At 41.2% G+C, this 25,919-nt stretch overlaps 1 protein-coding gene across 1 annotated transcript in view; it reads right to left on the bottom strand.

Annotated features, from left to right (window-relative positions):
• Positions 1-21,063, bottom strand: part of LOC117083261 (replication protein A 14 kDa subunit-like) — a 40,818-nt gene extending 19,755 nt beyond the window's left edge. Inside the window, exon 1 of the mRNA XM_033210707.1 lies at positions 20,982-21,063. Coding sequence (XP_033066598.1) covers positions 20,982-21,063 — 82 coding nt within the window. The remainder of the gene's footprint in view (positions 1-20,981) is intronic.
• Between the last annotated feature and the right edge of the window lie 4,856 nt (positions 21,064-25,919).

The raw sequence follows: 25,919 nt of genomic DNA, 5'->3' as shown, positions 1-25,919 counted from the left end.
AGGCCAGACAGGTGGAATTCCCCATAATTTTCCCATGGGTCCCCCTTCTTATTTATTTACCTGCCCGTGGTCTCCCTGTGCCTGCCCGGGGTGTTCCCCCTCTGGTTCCTTGCTCTTATGGAGCCACGGACCCTGCTTGCTGCACCAGATGTTGGGGTCCGCGTGTTTCCTGAAAAAAGGAATGAACAGACAAGACAACAGAAGACAAGACAAACATGGCAGCCACGCCGAACTTTATTTTATAAAATAAAGCCGCTCCGCTTTATTTTATACCGTCGTTTGTGGAATGTTACCAAGTCACAAGACACACTGTTGTTTTTCTGACCTTTTCCTGGCTTTCTGGATTTCCAAGATGTTTACATATGAACAAGCCCGCAGGGTCTGCTATTTGCAACTGACTCCTTTGTCCTCCCTGTTTGCAGGGGAGGAATGCCCTGCTTCGTTTCCAAGAGCAGGACTTATCAGGAATGCCCTGCTTCGTTTGCAAGCACAGAGTCCTCTACACTCTCTCTTTTTCTTTTTCTTTTGTCTTTATTTGAAATGGTCTTGCTCTGTTGCCCAGGCTGGAGTGCATTGGTGCAATCTCAGCTCACTGCAACCTCCATCTTCTGCGTTCACGTGATTATCCTGCCCCACCCTCCCAGGTAGCTGGGATTATAAACATGCACCACCAAATCCGGCCAATGACTCCCTATTTTCTTCCCACCACACCAGTGGAACAACTGGTAACCATTGTTCCACTTTATACTTTTGTGAGATAAAATTTATTAGATTCTACATATAAATGAGGTCATGCAGTATTATTTTTTCTGTATCAGGCTTCTTCCGTCTAGCATAATGTCTTCTGAATTTATCCATATTTTTTGAACGATAAGATTTTCCTCCTGTTTGTTTTTTATTTTTATTTTTTTATTTTTTGAGACAAAGTCTTGCTCTGTCACCCAGGCTGTGGTGCAGTGGCACAGTCTTGGCTTACTGCAACCTCTGCCTCCCGGGTTCAAGTAATTTCCCTGCCTCAGCCTCCCAAGTAGCTGGGATTACAGGTGCCAGCCACCATGCCCAGCTAATTTTTTTGTATTTTTAGTAGAGATGGCGTTTCACCACGTTGGACGGGCTAGTCTTGAACTCTTGACCTCATGATCTGCCTGCCTCAGCCTCCCAAACTACTGGGTTTATAGGCATGAGCCACCACACCTGGTCAGGATTTTCCTCTTTTTAAGGCTGAATAGTACTCCATTGTGCATCTATGTCAAATTTGTTTAAAAAATTTAAATACATATTTATTATTGGTTGAAAAACTTGGGTTGTGAAAAGGTAAGGTATTTCTGTGTTAAGCATGTATTAATGTAATTCAGCATTAAATATTAATAATAGCTGGTTTGTACAGAGCACTAACCATAACACTATGCACGTGTTAATGAGTTTAATTCTCCCAGTAACTTAATACCATAAGTATTATAATTATTCTTATTTTACAGAGGAACAGAAAGAGCCACTGAGAAAGACCACTTGCTCACAATATCCCAGGCTGGAGTTTAGTGGTTTGATCTTGGCTTACTGCAACCTCTGCCTCCCGGGTTCAAACTATTCTCATGCCTCAGCCTCCCAAGTACCTGGGATTGCAGACGTGGAACACCATGACTGGCAAATTTTTGTATTTTTAGTAGAAATGGAGTTTTTACGTTTTTGCCAGGCTGGTCACAAGCTCTGGAGTTTATGTGATCCTCCCACCTTGGCCTCCCAAAGTGCTGAGATTACCAGTGAGATCCACCATGCCCAGCCTAATATGAATGTTTCTTGAACCCAGAAAAGTTATGCAGATAGTTTCTTGTAGGTTAACGAAAAGAACAATTAGCATTAGCGAAAACATTTGAAATGGGATAAAATTAACTAAAACCACATCTTTCCAATAAGTGGTCATAATTGCTGTGCTTTTTAAAATGGCTAGATTACCAACAATATGCAAAGACAAGACTTTGGCTTAAGTTTTTGAACAGTTTGACATTTGAAATCTTGGCTAAAGAATTTTTTTTTTGGCCGGGCGCGGTGGCTCAAGCCTGTAATCCCAGCACTTTGGGAGGCCGAGACGGGCGGATCACGAGGTCAGGAGATCGAGACCATCCTGGCTAATACGGTGAAACCCCGTCTCTACTAAAAAATACAAAAAACTAGCCGGGCGACGAGGCGGGCGCCTGTAGTCCCAGCTACTCGGGAGGCTGAGACAGGAGAATGGTGTGAACCCGGGAGGCGGAGCTTGCAGTGAGCTGAGAGCCGGCCACTGCACTCCAGCTGGGTGGCAGAGCAAGACTCCGTCTCAAAAAAAAAAAAAAAAAAAGAATTTTTTTTTTTTTTGATATGGAGTTTTGCTCTTGTTCCCCAGACTGGAGTGCAATGGTACGATCTTGGCCCACCACAACCTCCACCTCCTGGGTTCAAGTGATTCTCCTGCCTCAGCCTCCCGAGTAGCTGGGATTACAAGCATGTGCCACCATGCCTGGCTAAGTTTTTATTTTTTAGCAGAGATGGAGTTTCTCCATGTTGGTCAGGCTTGTCTCAAACTGACCTCAGGTGATCCACCTGCCTCAGCCTCCCAAACTGCTGGGATTACAGGTGTGAGCCACTGCACCTGGCCTAAGATTTTAAAAAGAATATTTTTTAGGTGACTTTTTAGTGCTTCCAAGGTAATACAAGAAGAATTTTAATAGGCAGGAAAATGCATTCTATATACACACATTGCACTTCTCTGATTTGCTTTAACATTGGAAGATTAAAGATTGCAAATCTAGTTTCTCAATTTAGAGTAAATTAACAAAAGATTTCTTTTTCAGCTAGTCAAATAATTGTATAGAACTAATGGATAACAGATGCCAGTAGCTGTCAAAAAGTAGCATGAGTAGATTGGGTAAGTATCTAGCCATGCAAATGACAGTCCAATAAAATTAAAACCCTAATAAAGCATTGATGTGCAGTGCCATGTACCTCCACTCAGCACCTCCTTATGCCTGTTTACAGAGATACCAATTTCTCCTTTGTGACTAAGGGTGAATTCTGGGGAACTGAGAATGCTGTGTTCAGAGTGATTACTGGCAACATGGTTAACACATTTCTTTCATATTATAAGAAATTTTATGAATCTTACTCTGCCTCACAATGCCTTTTACTAAAAGTTTATTTATTTAAAGTATTCAATTTGGATTTATAAAAAATGTCAATATTCTGGATAAGTCACAAATACTTAAATTTCAACCAAATTTTATAAAACATATTTGAATAAGATGAAGTGTTCTTAGCCAATAATTGTATTTTATTACTAAATTTAGAGACAAATAGAAAACCAGTACTTTGGGCCAAATAACAGTGTTTGGCACAGAAATACTCCCAAACAAGTACTCTTGATCATCAACATTAAAATAGCAATGGCACCACTTGCTTTCCTGAAAACAGCTGGACTCTTTTCCACTGATATAAAGTGGAGAGGACATTGAAATAGTGAAGGAAGCTGACATAAATGGAAGACTTATATAAAACAAAAGTAAATACAAGTGAAATACTTATATGAAATACTTTTTAAAATAAAGTAACATTTGATGTCGTACGACTGTAGATGAAACTATTAGTATGAGATCCTCATATTTTTACTTCTCTTGACAGAATAACTTCATTCACAATGTTCTTTTTTCAAAAAATATTCTTTCTGTTAGATATTTGCTAGCTTTCAGTCAAATATTACCTGAGCTCAATAGAAATCAACCAAAGAAATATTTTACCACAAGCATTTTATTATTGATGCATATGCTTGTTTTACTTAAAATACATTCGCTTTTGATGAAAGATTTACACTTTTTTTATCAGTGTGTTTTTTATTCTCCTTCCAGGAAACTACTCTTCTCCACACTACCCGCATTGACTAATAGTGAGTAAAAGTTCTGTTTGGTTAAGAAGCAAATGTGTCTTCTCTGCATCTCTTTTTTCAGTTGTTGGCTGAAGAAAGGAGAATGCAGATAGAAGATTAAAAAAATATAATCCCTTAAAGATTATTTAGAAGTCCTCTTAACCAGAAAAAAAACCCTCAAGGAATTGTGATACGAGCAGAAAATACAATATCTTGCTAAGCTTCTAAAATTTCTGTATAAAACCTGTATTGCTGGCCGGGCGCGGTGGCTCAAGCCTGTAATCCCAGCACTTTGGGAGGCCGAGACGGGCGGATCACGAGGTCAGGAGATCGAGACCATCCTGGCTAACACGGTGAAACCCTGTCTCTACTTAAAAATACAAAAAACTAGCCGGGCGACGTGGCGGGCGCCTGTAGTCCCAGCTACTCGGGAGGCTGAGGCAGGAGAATGGCGTAAACCCAGGAGGTGGAGCTTGCAGTGAGCTGAGATCTGGTCACTGCACTCCAACCTGGGCGGCAGAGCGAGACTCCGTCTCAAAAAAAAAAAAAAAAAAAAACCTGTATTGCTTTAACAAATATATTATTCCGGCCGGGCGCGGTGGCTCAAGCCTGTAATCCCAGCACTTTGGGAGGCCGAGACGGGCGGATCACGAGGTCAGGAGATCGAGACCATCCTGGCTAATACGGTGAAACCCTGTCTCTACTAAAAAAATACAAAAAACTAGCCGGGCGCGTTGGCGGGCGCCTGTAGTCCCAGCTACTTGGGAGGCTGAGGCAGGAGAATGGCGGGAACCCGGGAGGCGGAGCTTGCAGTGAGCTGAGATCCGGCCACTGCACTCCAGCCTGGGCGACAGAGCAAGACTCCGTCTCAAAAAAAAAAAAAAAAAAAAAAAAAAACAAACAAATATATTATTCCTTCAGTTTTGATTTTTCAGAATATGATTCAATTTCTTGGTGAATCAAAACTGAGAGGAGAATAACTTATTTGTGAAGGTAAAAAATATAGGGAATACTTACTATTTATGACCAACATCTTCTCCACCCCACATCGTTCTATGCTCTGCTTTTATTGATACCAGAGCGCAAAAGAAATTATTTAGGCAAATGGTGAGTATAAGACAGTCCTCAGCAAAGCTTCTCTTTTAACAAGAAACAGCCCGCAATTGATTTTTTTTTCAACAAAGAGCAGCCTGTAAAATCCAGCTGCAAACATAGATAAGCAAGCCGGAAGCTCACATGGGAGAATGTCGGCAGCTGTGCCAATAGGAAAAGCTACCTGGGGCCAAGCATTTTCAACATGGAGGCGCCATGTTTTTTTTTTTGTGAATCACGTGTGTAAAGGAACAGGAAACAGGGCACTGGCTGGGTAAAGAACCCATGTGCATAGTAGAAAATTAAAGTGAGGTGGCCAGCTTCTTCATGCACTGTGTAAATGGCACACCTTGTGTGACCAATCTTTTAGTCCCTATGTAAATCAAAAACACTACTTCCTCAAGCTCATCTGTAAAACCCCATGCATTTCACCACAGAACTGGAAGACCTGCTCGAGAGCCCATCTCACTCTGCAGGAGAGAGAGATTTTCTTTTTCTTTTGCCTATTAAACCTCTGCTCTTAAACTCACTCCTCATGTGTTTGCATCCTTAATTTTCTTCCTGTGAGGCAATAAACCTCAGGTATTACCCCAGATGAATGACACCGCTTCATTGTGGGGGCTTGTCCAGGATTATAGGAAGGGCAAGTAACAAAGCAAATGCTGGCCAGGTGCAGTGGCTCACACCTGTAATTGTAGCACTTTAGGAGGCTGAGGTGGGCGAATCTCTTGAGGTCACGAGTTTGAGACCAGCCTGGTCAACATGTGTTTTTAGTACTAAAAGTACTAAATAGCTGAGCGTGGTGGTGCATGCCTGTAATCCCAGGTACCCAGGATGCTGAGGTAGGAGAATTGCTTGAACCCAGGAGGCGGAGGTTGCAGTGAGCCGGGGTCACACCATTGCACTTCAGCCTGGGCGACAGAGCAAGACACTGTCTAGAAACAAAACAAAACAAATCAGACCCCAACTCTGTCCTTTTATTTTGAGGCTCTCACACTCCATTTTAAAATCAAATAAAACCAGAAATAGGTGTCCTATGGCCATCTGAATGAATGTTGGCTATTTTTCAAACTGCTTTTCATTTATGGAGGTCCTAGCCATCACATGAGGCTGGAAAAGGTCTTAAAGTAATTGAGGATTTCTTTTCTGTACCACACCTTGGTTTTATCTGAAGGCTTCTGGACTGATTCCAGCCTCTGACTGCTCAATTGGTTGTTGGCAACAGGATTTCCAAGCTTTCCCCATCACAAGTTTTCTCCCTTTCCTGTCTGTGACCACCATGTCTTCTATCCTCTCTTCAGATGCGGCAGGAATTTTCACAGTTCAGGAAAGTAATCCTGTTAGGCAAGATCAGAAAAATGCCAATAGTAACTGAAAAGATAGCTCAAGGGGTTACTGGTTTTGTGAATTTTTTAGGAGCAGAGTGTCCCACCAAAGTCAAGAACACTGTCCTTCTCTCCACCTTGGACCACTTCAAGGGAAAGAAAGGATACTAAAAGGATGCCTTTCTGTGACTTTTCTTTCCAGTGGGTAACAAGCCATCTTTGGCCTGCACTCCTCTTGAGTTCATTCAGAAGCATTGGCACTCCTAGAACCCCATGAATTTGAAAAAAGAAAAAAAAAAGTGACATTGCACAAGGGACTGACATTTTTACTAGACCTTTGAAAGCACTGCAAAATCAACCCAGCTCTATTAGCAGTCATATCAATCAGGTCTATAGGAGTGATTCTCCAAAATTAGAGAAGCAACTTCCAGGAGAACCATCTGAGGATCCCCCTTATTCAGGACCCCCTTAAGTTCCCATGTACTGACAGATCCTTAGTCAAATAAAGAGAGATTTAGATAAATTTTCTGATGACCCCAATAGGTATATAGAAGCTTTTCAAAATTTACCTCAGGTGTTTAACCTCACATAGAGGGATGTTATGCTGCTTCTAAGCAGCTGAAAAATGAGAAGGTCTGCAGGCAGAAAATTTTTGGAGATGAGCAATATTTCTCCTATAGTAGGCCAAAAAGGAAAAAAGAAAATAGTGAGTGAAAAAATAGGAGAAACATTATTCCCAATAGAAAGAGAGGCAGTACCTCTTGAGAATCCTGATTGGAACCCCAGTGATGCCACAGATAAATAGAAAATCAAACATTTTTTAACGTGCATATTAAAGGGCCTATGGAGAACTAAGGCCAATCCTCTTAATTACTCTAAACTGTCCGTGATAGACCAGAAGTTAGATGAGAATCCTGCAGCCTTTATGAAAAAGCTGAGAGAGGCACTAATAAAACACACCTCCTTATCCCCTGATTCAGTTAAGGGACAGCTAATCCTAAAGAACAAGTTTATTACACTGGCAGCTCCTGATACTTGAAGAAAACTGTAGAAGCAGGTTATAGGAGCAGACAGCACCTTGGAGAACCTCCTGAGTGTGGCCAACTTAGTCTTTTGTAGTGACCAGGAGGAGTTCCCAAAGAAAGAGAGAAAGCACAAGAGAAGAACAAAGGCTCTGGGAGCTGCTTTGCAGGCTTACAAAGTTCAGGATCCCAAGGTGCATCCACTAATTGCTACCCACGTGGCAAGTCAGTGCACTTTGAGAAGGGGGGCCCAGGCACCAAGAGGAATCCACCTCAACCCTGTCCAGCCTGTGGCATGATCCACTGGAATCAAACTGCTTCCAGAAATGGAGGTCATCAGCTTCTGAACCAGCCTCACAGATGGTCCAGAAGGACTTACGGGTCCCAGGGCTCAAACCCCTGGTTCTAGTGACTCAAAATGCCATTACAGCACAGGATCCCCAGGTGATTCTGAAGACTGAAGGAAGGTAGACTTCCTTCTGGAAGCTGGAGTCAACCTCTCTCTTCTTCTAATTTTCTACCCTTTTCCCATAGCATGACTGTGAGAGAGATCTCAGGAAAAACTCTAATCCAATATTTTTCTCAATCCCTTAATTGTGTTAAAAGGTCCTATTATTTACACATGGCTTTTAAATCATGCCTGAAAAAGTTCCACTCCTTTATTAGATAGAGACATTCTAACTTGCATCCTTACAGGCCCAGGACAAGTTCTTTGTCTTTATCTGGTGGAAGATAATATTAATCCAGAAGTGTGGGCAATTCAAAGAAGAATAGGTCAAGCTGTAAACATGAGGCCAGTCTGGATCCAACTTAAGGATTCCACTTTCTTTTTATTTATTTATCTATTTATTGATTTGTCTTTTTTTTTTATGGAGTTTTTACTCTTGTTGCCCAGGCTGGAGTGCAATGGCAATTTCTGGGCTCACTGTAGCTTCTGCCTCTGGGGTTCAAGCAATTCTCCTGCCTGAGCCTCCCAAGTATCTGGGATTATAGGCATGTACCACCATGCCTGCGTAATTTTTTTTTTTTTTAAGTAGAGACAAGGTTTCACCATGTTGGCCAGGCTGGTTTCTAACTCCTAACCTCAAGTGATCTGCTCACCTCAGCCTTCCAAAGTGCTGGGATTACAGGTGTAAGCCACCACACTTGGTGGATTCCACTTCCTTTCTAACCAGAAAAAGTATCTCCTAAAGCCAAAGGATAAAAAAGGGCTAGAAGCCATTATTAGTAACCTAAAAATCTAGGCCCTCCTCAAACCCTGTAACACCCCAATATTCAGAGTGCAAAAATGCAATGTGAAATGGAAACCATCAAAAAATCAACAGGGTATTATCCTCAGTTTACCTTCCACAAAAGGTAGCAGTAATGCATTCTAAGGAATATAAAAAGAAAACAGGAAGTAGCCAAAGGAAATAGTTTGGCTGATCAGGCAGTTAAATCAGCAGAAAGGAAGCTTCAGGGCAATAACATACTTCATGCCCCTCTAATTTGGGAAGGCTCCATGAGAAAAAATAGGCCCCAGTACTCTCCTGCAGAGATAAAACGGGTCATTACTCAAGGGTACACTTTCCAGCCCTCAGAACAGCTAGAGTTAAAGAATGGCAAACTCCACTTGCCAGTCTCTAGCCAATGGAAAGTCCTTAAAATGCTTCACCAAGCTTTTCACTTGTGGAAAGAATAAAACTTGTCAATATGCCCAGAGATTGTTTTCAGGAGATAACTTATTTAGAACAGTCACACAGGTTGTTAAAGCTTATGAAGCCTATCTTAAAGATAATCTCCTCAACAGGCAGCTTCTCCCTCTCTGAACCCAAAGGGTGGGAAGCTATTCAAGGGAGATCTGGAAGATAAACTTCACCCACATGTCAAAACCAAAGGGCATCCCGTGCCTTCTGGTATGGGTGGATACTTTAAGGGTCTTTGTTTTCAGGGGCTATGTAATTGGCAGACCTAGTCAAACCAATCCCCTGTAAATCAGTCATCACCTATGTAAATCAATCACAGCCTCCTCAAGCCACCGTATGAAATCAGTCACATTCTGCCCCAAATCAAAGACCCTCTCTTGGGTAACGCACATGTTCAGAATGAGGAAGCTTTTTCTCTCTCTCTTCTTTCTGTCTATTAAAATTTCTGTTTCTAAACACCCTGCTTGTGTGTGTTTGTGTCCTGAATTCTTTCCTGATTCAAGACACAGAACCACAAGTAGAGGCCCAGACAACAAAGCCATTTCATTTGGGGGTTCTCATTTGGGATCAGAATCAGAACAGAAGATACAAACATCGGATTGGTGAGTATGGAGTGGACCTCAAATCTGTCTTTTAATCTCAAGGCTTTCTTCAAATCAGTTTTACTCACAGAGGTCCTAACCATCATGTGAGGCTGGAAGAAGTCTGAAGCAACTGAGGATTATTGTCCAGGGCACACCCTGACATTATTCAAAACCTTCTGGACTGAAGCCAGCCTGTGATGGCCCATCGGAGTGTTGGTAAAGGATCTTCAGCTATCCTGTCACAAAATTCTCTTTCTTTCTCTCTGGTGTCACTATGTGTCTTATTCTCTCAGTGTGAATTCTCTCTTATTCTCTTCTGTGTGTGCAATGTGCAGGAAGGTTTACAGTTCAGAGAAACACTTCTGTTAGGAAAGATTGGCAAATGCCTCAGGCAGAACTCGATAAGCATCTGTATCTTCCCTCTAGTGAGCACATGGTATTTCTAAGCCAACAGTGTCACCTAGTGAAAATAGAAATTCTCTTCATGAAACACATTTCAGTCATTGACCATAACACTGTAGTTTCCTAATTATTTTTGTGCTGCTAGAAAAGACCCTTCTGTGAATGGGAAAGCTCTGCCTTCAACAATTAGGAGTAAAATATCCTCCATAGCCAAATTTTAGTTCTGATACTGTCCTGTCGGTAAGAAAAATCTCTGTTAGGTCCCTACCTTCATTTAAGGCACCCAGTCTGCCTCTAATTAGAAAAGTACTTAATTAGTAAGGAGAATTTTAAGTTTAGAAGTTAATCAGAAACACTTTTCTAAGGGTGAATGTTTTATCATGAGCCATAATAGCAGGCAATCTAGCAAATTTTTTTGTTGTTAAAGAAACCGTGCCCAAAGGTGACTATTAGATTCTCTGCAAAGATTCGTTTTTTGGGGGAGCCAGGAAGATCACACAAGTCTAGAAAGTCAAAGGGGATCACAGGTGGATAAGCTAAGGTTGCATGGGTAAAGCACGGTTAATCCTATCACTTAGTTCATCTGGTTCCATGGCTCAGAAAGCCACACCGACAACCATGGGCAGCACATTTAACACGGTGCCAGGACCCAGGAACCAAGAAAAGAGAATGGTCGGGAGACACTCACACTATCTTCCCCTCCACCCTGGGTCACAATGAAAGAAGGAAAACTAAAAGGATGCTTTTATTCTCACTTGTTTTTCTAGATGGGTAATAGACGATCTTCACCTTGCACCCCTCTGGAGTGCACTGTGAAACACTAGAATTTCTTTTTTTTTTTTTTTTTTTTTTTTGAGACGGAGTCTCGCTCTGTCGCCGGGGCTGGAGTGCAGTGGCCGGATCTCAGCTCACTGCAAGCTCCGCCTCCCGGATTCCTGCCATTCTCCTGCCTCAGCCTCCCGAGTAGCTGGGACTACAGGCGCCCGCCACCTCGCCCCGCTAGATTTTTGTATTTTTTAGTAGAGACGGGGTTTCACCGTGTTAGCCAGGATGGTCTCGATCTCCCGACCTCGTGATCCGCCCGTCTCGGCCTCCCAAAGTGCTGGGATTACAGGCTTGAGCCACCGCGCCCGGCCTCTGTGGTGGTTCTTGATGCAGAAGTTTGTAATGTGAATATCCACATGCTATTCTGTCTATGCAAGTGGGAGCTGCAAGTTAGTCTTGCCTTCTAGTCACCACTTTCCCTCGCTCTCAAAGGTGGTCTTTTAACGTAGCTATTGTTTCTTAGCTATAATTATTGAGTTCAGGGTGGAGCCCATTAAGAAATATTCTCTATGCCTGGACTCAAAAAGATTCTCTATGCCTGGACTCAGCATGGATACATCTTAAAAAGGAGCAAACCTACTTTACCTAAGGGTCTACTTTTACAAATACTTTAATATACACACACACATATATATATACACATACAGTGTAAAATCAGCCCTGCTATTTTAACAGACATATCAGGCAGGATTATAGGGGACAATCCTCCAGAATTAGAAAAGCAACTTCCAGGGGAACCATCTGAGAACTCCCAGTATATATAGATATATATGTTAACCTTCAAGGAAGGATAATGACTAAGCAAAAAGGTTGGCAGATTTAATTTTTGTTATAAATCAGTCTTTTATTTACCTTTTATGAAGATTATCTTTAAAAAATAAATATATTAAAATCTTTTTAGAAGCAGTTGCACATCAGCAGTCAAGCCTAGAAGAGGAACTAGGGAGACTTCTTTTTAAATGCACATCCTAAAGTGCAGTGATGTTTATTTGGAATACCCCGTTGTAATTTTAAATTACCTTTAGTAAAAATTTTCCCATTTCTGTGTTTGCTGCTACCAGGGTCTAATACATACTCATGTAAATGTAGGCATACGTGGAAGATAAATTACTCAGTTCTTAAAAAATTAAGGATTCTATTCTTATCTTGAACCTTGCTTTGGCCGATATCATTCTGACAAACTTAGCCAAAGATTCTTTTCTGTCTAAAAGAGCACAAGAATAAGAAAACAAGGGGATAAAACACAATTTCTGCCAGTTTACAGATGTCAGAGCTTACACCCCTTGCATTATTGCCATTCACTAGTGATTTCTACCTCACCCAGTGAGATGTCATAGACCTCTAACTGAATCCAAGCCAGTCAGTTATCAGATCCAGTCTGACTCTAGATCCAGTCCATTTTCTGTCCTGACTTCTTAATCCAGTTTGAATTCTAAATTCACTAAAACTCAGAGAGTTCAAAACACAAATCCATGACACTTTGGAATCCAAGAAAGAACTTATCATGCTCCCTAGTTGCTGCAAGACAGCAGCGAACACAATAAGCCATTGTTTGGTCACTTGGTGTTCCTGGGGGTTGCTAGAGGCTCTATTTCAGATTTTACTTCTAGTTCAATCTGTTAAAAATGTCTTAAACCATATATATATATATATATTAGAGATGGACTTTCATTCTTGTCATCCAGGCTGGAGTACAATGGCAGGCACGTTCTTGGCTCACTGCAAACTTTGCCTCTCAGGTTCAAGCAATTCTCCTACCTCAGCCTCCCAAGTAGCTGGGATTACAGGCACCCGCCACCATGCCCGGCTTTTTTTTTTTGTATTTTTAGTACAGACAGGGTTTCACCAAGTTGGCCAGGCTGATCTCGAACTCCTGACCTCAGGTGATCCACCCACCTCGGCCTCCCAAAGTGCTGGGATTACAGGTGTGAGCCACCATGCCCAGCCAAACAAAATAAATTTAACAGAGTTTAATCAAGCAAAAAGTTATTCACTAATTTTGCAGTCTGGTGAGCCAGAGTAGGCTCAGAGAAAACTCCCAAGCAGTCACACTGTTGGAGGCATTTAAACTAGAACAATTTCACTATGTGTAGGGGATGGATAAAATAACGCTGAGACGTGTTGGACTGCATTCACAAAAAGTCAGGCATTCTTAGTCATAGGATGAGATAGGAGTTCATTAGGTTTGGGATCACAAAATACAGAAAAGAGACCCAATTGATAAAACAGAATGCAATAAAAAAAGCCAGACAAAATCCATCAAATTCAAGATGGTAATGAAAGTGACCTCTGAGGCCAGGCGTGGTGGCTCACACCTGTAATCCCAGCTCTCAGGGAGGCAGAGGCGAGAGGATAGCTTGAGCCCAGGAGTTTGAGACCTGCCTGGGTAATATAGCGAGACCCTGTTCTCCACAAAAAGGAAAAAAAAAAAGAAAAAAAAGATGAAAATGACCTCTGGTCATCCTCACTGCTGATTATACATTGATTACAATGCATTAGCATGTTAGAAGAAACTCCCACTGGTGCCATGACAGTTTACAAATGTCATGGAAAAGTCCAGAAGTTAAACTACATAGTCTAAAAGGGGGAAGAACTGTCAATTCTGGAAATTGCTCACTCCAGTCATGGAAAACTCATAAATATTTCACCTCTTGTTTAGCATATAATCAATAAATGACTATAAGTATACTCAATCAAGCTGTCCATGCCATTGTTCTGTCTATAGGTAGCCACTCTTTTACTTCTTCACTTTCTCAATAAACTTGCTTTTACTTTATAGACTCACCCTAAATTCTTTGTTTGTTTGTTTGTTTTTGAGATGGAGTCTCGCTCTGTCACCCAGGCTGGATTGCAGTGCCATGATCTCAGCTCACTGCAACCTCACCTCCTGGGCTCAAGTGATTCTCCTGCCTCAGCCTCCTGAGTCACTGGGAGTACAGGCGTGCACCACCACGCCCAGCTAATTTTTGTATTTTTAGTAGAAATGGGGTTTCTCCATGTTGGCCAGGATAGTCTCCATCTCTTGACCTTGTGATCCACGTGCCTCAGCATCTGAAAGTGCTGGGATCAGAGGTGTGAGCCACTGCGCCTGGCTGACTCACCCTAAATTTTTTATGTGTGAGATTCAAGAACGCTCTCTTGAGGTTTGGATTGTGATCCTGTTGTGGGATGTAGGACGAGAGAGACTAGCACAGGTGAGTAAAGGAGGATATTTATTTTAAGGTACCCACTGGCTCAGTGGATTCACATCTCAAAAGCTGAGCCTTCAACAGACAGAGCAGGGTTTTTATAAGTGGGCTTACAGAAGCAAAACAAAAGCAGTTAATCATATATGTGTAACTTGTGGCCTTGCATAGCTGGTGGCCTTGTAGCTGTGTCAAAAGGAAAACAAGAACTGGCTAAATACAGACATTTGTAAAACATAATCATGCTTAAGAGGCAAAGGAAAGGAGTAACAGTAAGGGAATTTGTCATTTTTTTTTTTTCCTTCAACCTTGCTCTGGAGTGAGGGGGGCGCCTGGAGCCTATTCCTTTGATCTTGGCTTTTTGGATAGTGTTATCTTATAACTGTACTTGAAGCGAACTGCTAAGCACAGGAACACTTGTTTCTTTTTCTTTTTAACCCTTAACTACAATCCCTTTCTGGTCACAACATAATGGAAGAATATTTATGCATAGATAAAAAACCTGAAGTACAGGAAAGAAAAGTGAGTTACAGAAACAGTGATTAATTACAGTTTGGCATTTGCTTTATTTAGACATGAATTAAGCAGTTGGCCTCTTTTGATTGGCCAAAATTTGATAACTGACCCAAAACTAGGTTACAGTTTATTTACATTTTCAGTTGGGTTTCAGCTGACCATGTATGAAGAAACTCTCAGTCTCAATTCAAAACACACAAAAAGGCAGCTTTAGGTTAAACTTTATTTAACAAACAGATTTCATATGTCTGCAAATGCTTTTCATCCTTTTTTGATATTTGGAGGCTATTTATGATTTTCATTGCTGACTAAAACTACTGTGCCTGAAACAAACTCTAACCTTGATATGAAGTGACTTATAGACAAATCTGCTAACAGGACATTTTATTCTGCTGAATTGTAGAAAAATAGCTGAGTACATCTGAAGTTGTCCTTTGATTTTTAAAATAACAGAGCTGCTTTTTAAGATTCTGAAGGGGTGGTCTGCCCCTCCACACTTGTGGGTGTTTCTCGTTAGGTGGAATGAGAGACTTGAGAGAAGAAATAAGACACAGAGACAAAGTATAGAGAAAGAAAAGCGGGGCCCAGGGGACCGGCGCTCAGCTTACAGAGGAGCCACACCGGCCCCGGTCTCTGAGTTCCCTTAGTATTTATTGATAATTATCTTTACCATCAAAAAGATAAGGGAGTAAATCAGCAGTAAGACATATAGATAAAGATCTCTGTGACTTGAATAAGTTCAAGGAAAATGCTGTGCCTTGAGATGCATATGCAAACATCTCCATAAACCTTTTAGCAGTATTGCTCCAGCAAATCCCACCTAATTCCTAAAGGCAGTTTTCTCTTTGCTCAGTAAACAAAGCACACAATGGGTTTTACACGGAGATGTTCCATTGCCCAGGGATGGGTAGGAGACAAATGTTTTTCTCTTACTTGAGATTAAGAGAATGGTGATGACCTTTAACCACAAGCAGCCTTTAGGCACTTGTTTAACAAAGCACATTCTGTACAGCCCAAAATCCTTTAAACCTTAAGTCACCACAGCACATATCTCTTGCAAGGACAAAGTTGGGGGTAGGGTCACAGATTAACAGCATCTCAAATACAGAACCAAATGGAGTCTCTGAAATCTACTTCTTTCTATATAGACACAGTAACAGGCTGATCTCTCTTTTCCCCACAGATTCTAAAGTCAGAAGTAGCCATGAGGCAATTCTCAGCAGCACACATGAAAATCACACACAGTGAATGCATCTTTCACTGTGAAACAAATGTTTTCTCCCAAGTCTGTGTGTAAAAATCACCTGGGAGAGGGCCTTTAAAACTCTTCCCAATTCAAGTCGACACACCCCAATTAAATCAGAATTCCCGGAGTGGAACCTGGGCAACAGTATGGTTTAAATCTTTCAAGGTGACGACAGAGTACAGCCAAGCTCAAAGCCACTGCTTTAAATCAACACTTTTTAGATCACCTACTTGCCAATTATTTCTCAAATAAATAAAAAATTGTTTGCCACTAAATCATGGCCTTTCAGTCTTACCAGTATTATCAAATTACTATTTTTTTCAGAACCAACCTTGCTATTGGTTCTGTTCCCGATTCAACCTGGTTCCATAGATACTGCACACTATGTGGAGGACACTGTGCAAGGTGTTGTGGCACTGATGATTATTACTGTGAGGAAAACATTTCCTTAAATTAAAAAAAGCTGCATTTCCACAAAACAAAAAACATTACATGTACCAAATTAAGAAAGAAAAATACCTATCACTCACCCAAAGGTTAGAGCTTTAATATTCCCTTTGAATATTAACATCTGTATGATTATGTCCTGAGTGAGTGTGTTCCACCAGAAAACAAAACAAAACAAAAAACTAAAATCCTGTCATTATTCTGAGATACTGATTTAGCATTTTTGTACAAATATGTATATATTTAATTTTTTTTTTTTTTGAGATGGAGTCTCACCCTGTCTCCCAGACTGGAGTGCAGTGGCCTGATCTCGGCTCACTACAACCTCTGTCTCCCGGGTTCAAGCAATTCTCCTGCCTCAGCCTCCTGAGTAGCTAGGACTACAGGCATCTGCCACCACCCCCAGCTATGTTTTGTATTTTTAGTAGAGACGGTGTTTCATTATATTGGCCAGGCTGGTCTAGAACTCCTGACCTTGTGATCCGCCCGCCTCGGCCTCCCAAAGTGCTGGGATTACAGGCATGAACCACTGTGCCCGGCCTAATTTTTTTATTAATATGTAGCATACAGAACGACATGCACAAAGCATTTATTCATGTAAAGCTCAATAAATTGTTACAAAAAACACACTTGTGTAATCAAAAAATAAAACTACGCCTGGTGCAGTGGGTCACTCCTGTAATCTTTGTATTTTGGAAGGCCGAGGCCTGCAGATTGCTTGAGCTCAGGAGCTTAAGACCAGCCTGGGCACCATGGTGACACTCTGTCTCTTCTAAAATTAAATACCAAAAAAACAACCAAGCATGGTGATGCACACTTGTGGTCCTAGCTCCTTGGGAAACTGAGGTGGGAGGATCATTTGAACCTGATTGGTGGAGGTTGCAGTGAGCCAAAATCACACCCCTGCACTCTATTCTGTGTGAAAGAGTGAGACTTTTTCTCAAAATAAAATAAAACTAGACTCATCCATGCCCCAACAATTGCCTTATCCTTTCTTCTCCAACAATAGCCATAATCTTATGAGCTAACATTATAGATTAATTTTGTGTTTTATTACAGAAAATTTTTAACATGTGCAAAACAAACAAAACACATATTGTTGAGGCTTCATGACAACCACAATAGACTTGTCATGAAGCCACAGCAACAACTGATCTTGTGTGATTCTGGTGTCATCTACACTTCTCTACTTCAGTCAGCCCCAGTCAACCCATTGGCCACCCTACATTATTTACTTCAGTTTTGTTTTTTTGTGAGGTCAAATGTGCATACATTGAAAGGCACAAATCCTAACTGAAAAATTTTGACAGATAAATACACTCATGTAACCTTCATATCTTTTAAGAATGAACTGAACTTTGTTCTATTCTAGTGATAGAATATAAAAATAGAATGATGAATTTTTTTTTCATTCTCAGATAATTCCTTCAGGCCTTTCTTTCAGACAATTTTGTTGTCATGAGAGGCTATTTTCTGGGTGATTTTTTGTTTGTTTGGTTTACCATTGGTTCATTTTGCCTGACATCATACAATATGTACTATTTTATTTTAAGCTTGTCTCATTTAGCAGGTTTATGAGATTCATCCAGCATGTTTGCTTCAGTAGCTTGTTTCTTTCTATGACTGAGTAGCATTCTCTTGTATGAATGAGTTACAATTTCTCCATCCATTTTCCTAGAGATGGACATTTGGGTTTTTTCCTGCTTTAAGCTATTTTGACCAAAAAAAAAGTTTATAAACATTATTGTGTAAATACTTTTTAAAATATAATTTTATTCCTTTATTAGCATTTAAATGACACCTCTACTTTTTAAAATGGTTTCTCCAGGTATTACAATATGCATCTTTAACATATCACAATCTACCTAGAATTAATACTGTACTATTTTAATAACTATAAAATATGAAGGCCTTGTTGTTAAAAAGTTTGAATTACCTCCTTCTATTTTTTGTGCTATTTATAAATTTTATGTCTATGCATTATATATATCACAATATTTATTAAATATTCATGAGTCTTATAAAGAAATTAAGAGAAAATGATGCCTATAAATATTTAGAGGCAAATATTTTGAGGCTATGTAAATACACTGTTTTTCTTTTAAATTTACCCACAATTTGTGCATTCTTCAGTACATCTTGTCTACAGTAATTATTATTGTTGTGTCCTAGTTGTGATTTTCTACTTTGCGTTACCCATCTACATTAATTAGTACTTGGAATTCTATAGAAAAGATTTTCGTTCTATCTCTCTTTTTTTCTATTTATTTATTTTTTCTAGACCTGTATGGACTTATGAATATTTCTTTTATTCTCAGGGTTGTAATCCAATCCTATGATTATTTATTTTGTTTCTCACGCTATTCCAGCTTGGGCTGCTTGAAAGTCTTTCAGGTTGACTTCCTCTGACATGTCTTTTTCTGTTGTTCATAAAGCACTTTTTTAACTTTCTGGCTTCACAAGACACTCTATCTTAACTTGAACGTTCTATTCCACTGCTAGAATTATCTAATTTTTCAAATAGTCTTGCTTCCTTTTATTAGCGAATAGTACTTAGAAACCATGATATGAGAGCTAAGCGTGCTCATTAATACTGGGATGTCACTGCTTCTGAAACCTCTCGGCAGACAGAGTTTGAAAATTTACATATTACTATAGATTCTTGTAGCAACACCTCTCCTTTCTTTCTCTCTCTTTCTCTCTCTCTCTGTCTCCCTTTCTCTCAATTGACATATTATGAGACATGCATTTATCTAAATATTCCCAACTCTGGTCCAGCAACACAGGGTTTGTTCTAGAACTCTCCTCCCTTTTTTTTTTTTAACTTCAGAGAGAAGCTGGAAGTAATGACCTTATGTATAGCATGTGTACACACACACACAAAGACACGTACACAAATACAAACACATATACACTAACAGAAAGAGTAGTCTTAAAAATTGCTAATCCATATTCTTAAAAACAAACAATACTAACCAGAATACAATGTTTGTGTTCAGTTCTTGAGTCTTGTGGTATTCAATTAAAACACTGTTTTTCAAAGTGATATACATCAAGACCTTTCATTCCAATATTCTTCAATAGTGTTAGGTTAGATAATACATTTTTAGTAAGGTTAAACTCTATTTTTTACTGCCTGCATTTTATCAGAATTTCCTTAAAATCATGTTTTGTTTTGTTTTGTTTTTTTAATTTGCTGAAAGGAAAATTTATTCTTCGTGATGTACAGTTCCACGAAGTTTGACAATAGTCTAGAGTCATGTCCTCATCTCCACAGTAACACACAGAACTCTTTCATTACCCCAAAATCATCTAATGCTTCCCATTCGTAGTAAACTTCTACCCTCATCTATTCTTTGGCACCAGTGATTAGTCTTTAGTTGTTGTTGTCTTCCCCCTCCTCCTCCTCCCCCTCCTCCTTCTCCTCCTTCCTTCTTCCTTCATCCTTCTTTCTTCATCTCCTCCTCCTCCTCCTGTAGGGAGATCTTGCTATGCTTCCAGGCTGGTGTTAAAATCCCGGGCTCAAACAGTCCTCTCACCTCAGCACCCCAAAGTGCTGAGATTACAGACTTGAGCCATCAAGCCTGGCCTGATTATTATCAATGCCTGTAATTTCTTTTTCTACAATGCCATAAAATTGAATCTCATATTATGTAGCCTTTTGGATCTTCCTTTCTTCACTTAAAGAAATGCATTTTGTGGCCGGGCGCGGTGGCTCAAGCCTGCAATCCCAGCACTTTGGGAGGCCGAGACGGCGGATCACGAGTCAGGAGATCGAGACCATCCTGGCTAACAGGGTGAAACCCCGTCTCTACTAAAAATACAAAAAACTAGCCGGGCGAGTGGCGGGCGCCTGTAGTCCCAGCTACTCCGGAGGCTGAGGCGGAGAATGGCGTAAAACCCGGGAGGCGAGCTTGCAGTGAGCTGAGATCCGGCCACTGCACTCCAGCCCGGGCGAAAGAGCAAGACTCCGTCTCAAAAAAAAAAAAAAAAAAAAAAAAAAAAAAAAGAAATGCATTTGACTCCTTCATACCGTGATGTGAATCAATAGTTTCTTTTTGTTGACAACTGGGATTCTATTGTATGGATAAACCACAGTTTGTTTATTCATTCACCTGCAGAAAAGTATCTGGTTTACATTTAGCTTTTTGCAATTACAAATAAAGTAGACAATAAACATCCTAGGTCATTACTAAATAATAAACACTCCTAGGTCATTACTAAGGCAAATAGAAAACTAATGTTAGTTTTCTATTTGCCTTAGTAATGACCTAGGAATGGAATATTTTGGTAACATAATAAATATATGTTTAACTTTATAAAAAACCACTGAACTGTTTTTCAAAGTTATTGCAGGAGTTTATATTTCTAGTTCTAGTTGCTCCAAGTCCTCGCCAGGACTAAGTCTTTGCAATTTTTCTCTGCATGGTTGTCATTCTCATGATCGTGTGCTATTTCATTGTGGTTTATGCTTTATTTTTTTCCATTAATATTGGGAAGCCCAAAATATATAATCAATGTAGGAAGAAATGTATAGAATACCCTGGCGTAAGCCTTGGATTCTGGAAACTGACTTCTAGAAGTCTGTTATGCAATTAGCGCTTTGCAGACATTAAACAAATACTTTATAGCTTATTTTCTGTGGTTCTCTCTCTCTTTTTTTTTCAACATAGTTTCTCTCTGTCATCCAGGCTGGAGTGCAGTAGCATAATCGCAGCTCACTGCGTCTTCGACTATCCGTGCTCAAGCTATTCTGTTACCTCGGTCTTCTGAGTAACTGGGAGCTTTCCGCGGACGGAGTCGCAGGTGCCGCGCAGGGGGTGGCCATGGTGAAGGGGGCATCCCTGTTCAGCGTCCTGCCTCTACGGTTACCACCTCTTTCCCCCACTCCGTCGGGGGCTCATCCCGGGCTGAAACGGGGTTTGGGGAGGGTCATGGGGTTTGCTGAGTCGCGGGCGTCGGAGAGTTGTGGCCCTGTGGCCCCTGTTCCAGGGGTGGCCGGGCGGACTTGGGGGTGGTCGTTCGGTCCGCAGCAGGAGGTGGGCGGGGCAGGCCTGGCGTCTTTCCTTCTCTTTCTGCCACCCGGGAGACCAGCCAACCGCGGGAGAGAGGTGAAAAGGAAGGTCAGAGGACTCAGACTCAGGCTGCAAGCGCCACACTTGGCCCCTTCCCGCGACGGCCACGTTGACCAGATATCGGCCTCGAGCCTTGGCATTGGCCACCAGCATGAAAGGTTTAAGGTCGACCAGATGGTTATAGCGTGCGGCAGCACCGCCTATGTCCAGCAGAGGGCGAGATCCTGGCTCACTGCAGCCTCCACCTTGCAGGCTCCCTCAGGTGATCCTCCCATCTCAGCTTCTCAAGTACCTGGTACTACAGGGATCTTCCTCTGTTTTTGTTTCTTAACTGGTTTTTTTATTTGTTTGTTTTTGTTTTTTTGCCAGTTTCCAGTTCGTTTCCACAGTACTTTGAGTTGCTGTTTTAGTTTTTGTTGTTATTTTCTCTCTCTCTTTTTAAATTTTCTTATGCTCCTTGTGAAGTTGCTGTTGTTTTATATTTACTATTTTTTTTTTTTTTTGAAGTGAGGTCTTTGCACTCTGTCACCCAGACTGGAGTGCAGGTTCGTGATCACTGCTCACTGCAGCTTCGACCTCCCTAACTGGGACTTACAGGGATCACCCTCCAGCCTGGGTAATGGAGACCCTGCCTGAGAAAGAGAAACAGATAGAGACCGGTTAAACACACACACACATACACACACACACACACACACACATATTTTTTTAAATTAAGTACAATTGTTATCTTGATTACCTTTTATCTTTCTTCACTCCCATTTATTTTGTGTTATTGTTTGTAATAATTTTTGTTGTTGTTTGTTATTTATTTGTCTTTTTTTTTTTTTTTTTTTAAGACAGGGCCTCACTCTGTCACGTAGGCTGCAATACAGTGGTACAATCTTGGCTCACTGTGGCCTTAAACTTTTGGGCTCAAACCATCTTCCCAGCTTAGCCTCCCCCCAAGTAGCAGGAACTACAGGCATGTGCCACCACACCTGGCTAATTTGTGCTTTATTTATTTATTGTAGAAATGGGGTTCCACCATGTTGCCCAGGCTGGTCTACGATAGTCTCAAACTCCTGAACTCAAGTGATCCATCCATCTTGGCCTCCTCAAGTGCTGGGATTACAGGCATGAACCACCACACCTCACTCTATATCTATCTATATCTATCTATCTTTTTAGTAGACATGTGATCTCCCTATGTTGTTCAGGCTCTGGTCAATATATTTTTTAACTTTAATTATTATTATCATTATTTAATAGAGATGTTGTCTCACCAAGTTGCCCAGGAGGGTCTCGAACTCCTGGGCTCACACTATCCTCCCACCTTGGCCTCCCAAAGTGCTGGGATATAGCCATGAGCCACCACACTCTGCTCTATCTATCTATCTATCTCTCTCTCTCTCTCTCTATTCCTTTAGCAGGTACGTGGTCTCACTATGTTGTGCAGGCTCTGGTTATATATATTTCTTTTTAAATTTCAATTATTGTTTCAATAGAGATGGGGTCTCACCACATATCCCAGGATGGTCTCAAACTCATGGGCTTAAGTGATCCTCCCCTCTTGGTCTCCCAAACTCCTGGGATTACAGGCATGAGCCACCTGGTTATATTTTTGATATGTTGATTCTTTGCAGTTGGTGTTCCAGTCCAGATGTGTAGTGATAGTAAAGGGATTGAAAACAAAAATTTTGACACAGATCAATGTCACGAACTTGCCTTTCCTTTCTAGTAGCACAAGCCTCATCAAGTGAAGTGCTCCTAATCTCTGGTGGGTTTAAATATTGTAGAAAGCATTGCCCTATTTAACTCTATGCACTGAAGATTTTTTCTAGTTCTGGAATACAAGTAAATCTAGATGTATGTCCTTGATCAACCACAAGAAAATCAATAAGGCTTTTTCCTTATTCTACCTCCCTTTCTTGAAAGGGAGGGCCTTGATTTGCATTGCTGCCTATGCACAGCGATTTGTCTAATTTTTGTTTTAATTGGGAGAAGACTGAGCCTGACTAGGCTGCAGGGCTGTAAGGCCCTGCCCCCAAATTAAAAAAAATATTTAGGGGGTATATGTGCTTGTTTGTTAAATGAGCATACTGCATTCTGCTGGGGAGTGGGTTCCAGTGCAGCCAATACCCACATAGCAAACATTGTATCTGATAGGTGATTTTTCATCCCTTGTCCCCCTCCCATCTTCCTCCCTTTTGGAGTCCCTGAGTGTGTGTGCGCTGTTTAGCTCCCACTTATAAGTGAGAACATGAAGTATTTGCTTTTCTATTTTGGAGTTAGTTCACTGAATATAATGGCCTCCAGCTCCTTGTTGCTGTAAAAGACACAAAATCATTCCTTATGGCTGCACCATTGGATAATTTTTGCTTTGTTATTGGTCTTCCTTCCTTCCTTCCTTCCTTCCTTCCTTCCTTCCTCCTTCCTCCCTTCCTCCCTCCCTCCCTCCCCCCTTCCCTCTCTCTTTCTCTCTCTCTTTCTTTCTTCTTTCCTTCATTTTTGTTTTCTTTTGTTTGTTTGTTTTTTTATCTCAGATTACACAGACCAAAATTTATTTTTTGAGACAGGATCTTACTCTGTCACCCTGGCTGCAGTGCAGTGGGCATGATACTAGCTCACTATAATCTCAAACCTCCTGCCTCAACCTCCCCAGCCTCCTAAGTTGGGGCCCAGTGTGACGTGTGGGTCAACACCTTGCCAAGTCTTTTTTTTTTTTTTTAAGGAGGTGGATTCACCCTCCCCATGTTGCTCAGTCTGGTTCTCAAACTTCTGGCCTATTTTGAATTTTTTTTTTTTTTTTTTTTTTTTTTTTGGCAAGGCAGAGCGGGGCAACTGCTGCATAGCTGTTCTACATAGGGAAAATCTGTTTTAACGGGAAAGGGGGAAGGAGATACTTCTTGAAACTTTCCTCTTCAAATCCAGCTTCTGGTTGTTTAAATGAGCATCTGTCGTAAAATAGAAAATATTGAAAAATAAGGGCCGGGCGCGGTGGCTCAAGCCTGTAATCCCAGCACTTTGGGAGGCCGAGACGGGCGGATCACGAGGTCAGGAGATCGAGACCATCCTGGCTAACACCGTGAAACCCCGTCTCTACTAAAAATACAAAAAACTAGCCGGGCGAGGTGGCGGGCGCCTGTAATCCCAGCTACTCCGGAGGCTGAGGCGGGAGAATGGTGTAAACCCGGGAGGCGGAGCTTGCAGTGAGCTGAGATCCGGCCACTGCACTCCAGCCTGGGAGACAGAGCCAGACTCCGTCTAAAAAAAAAAAAAAAAAAAAAAGAAAAATAAGAACAAAGATAAAAAGCACAAAATAAAGTTTCTCTTGTCATCACCAAGGGTGTCCCTTTGACCAGAAACGGAAGTTTTAGTACTCAATCATTCCTCTCTCTGAAACCACCATTGCAAAATTATAACCGAGACAGTGAAAAATATCTGACCTAACCAACTCTATTTTGTTTCTAACCTTCAGGTTGCCCTTGCTTATTCCTGGGAATAGGCTGAACTAACTTTGGAAAGAACTTCATTTATAGATTATAGTTTAAAACAAAGATGATAACAACCCTTTCCCAAAACAAACCTCCTTCTTGCCTGGGGACTAAACTGCCTTCATAGGACTAACAAATTAGACACAAGATTAAAAATTATGATTTAGGAGTCATGCAGCTGGAGGCTACAAGATTCTGACCCTCTAAACTACTCCTAAGATCAGTGCTTGAGATATTTTGCAGATCCTGTACTTGATGGATCAGCTGGCACCACCCAGATTGATAAACTGGCTCATATGGTCTCGTGGCCTCCACCCAGGAACTGACTCAGCACAAGAAGACAGCTTGGACTCCCTATGATTTCACGTCTGACCTCACCAATCAGCATTCTCGACTCACTGGCCTTCCCCCACGCCCCAAATTATCCTTAAAATCTGTGATCCTCAAATGCTCAGGGTGACAGATTTGAGTAATAATAAAATTCCAGTCTCTCACACAGCCCATTCTTTGTGAATTACTTTATCTGTTGCAATTCCCCTATCTTGATAAATTCACTCTGTCTAGGCAGCAGGCAAGGTTGGGTTATTATGACACTAGAGATGCACAGAATTCCATTGAGAGGCAAAAAATTTATCGGGCTCTCTAGTGACCTTGGCCTAGGGAAACTGCTCTACACTTATTATAAATACGTAATGTGCGGTCAAAGGGAGAGGTTTCCCTTTGGCTCTCTGAAGGTTCACTGAGAAATCAACTCATCAAAGGCAGATGAATAGGAGAAAAGGCAGACACGTTTCTGGGATGTGTGCACAGAGCTTTCAGAATGAAGACCCCAAGATAATGAGGAAATTTTGCTTGGGTTTTATTTATTTATTTATTTATTTGAGATAGAGTCTTGTTCTGTCACCCAGGCTGGCATGCAGTGGTGCGATCTTGGCTCACTGCAACCTCTGTCTCCTGGGTTCAGGTGATTCTCCTGCATCAGCCTCCCAAGTAGCTGGGATTACAGGCTCGTGCCACCACACCCGGCTAATTTTTGTATTTTTTAGTAGAGACGGGGTTTCACCATGTTGCCCAAGCTGGTCTCAAACTCCTGACCTTGGGTGATCCGCCCACCTTTTATGGCATCAGCAGCATTAAAAAATATGTG

The sequence above is a fragment of the Trachypithecus francoisi genome, unplaced genomic scaffold (assembly GCF_009764315.1).
Source record: "Trachypithecus francoisi isolate TF-2019V2 unplaced genomic scaffold, Tfra_2.0 Contig00314, whole genome shotgun sequence".
Lineage (NCBI taxonomy): Eukaryota > Metazoa > Chordata > Mammalia > Primates > Cercopithecidae > Trachypithecus > Trachypithecus francoisi.
The sequence above is the reverse complement of the archived record's forward strand: the minus strand, read 5'-3'. Positions and strand labels throughout refer to the sequence as shown.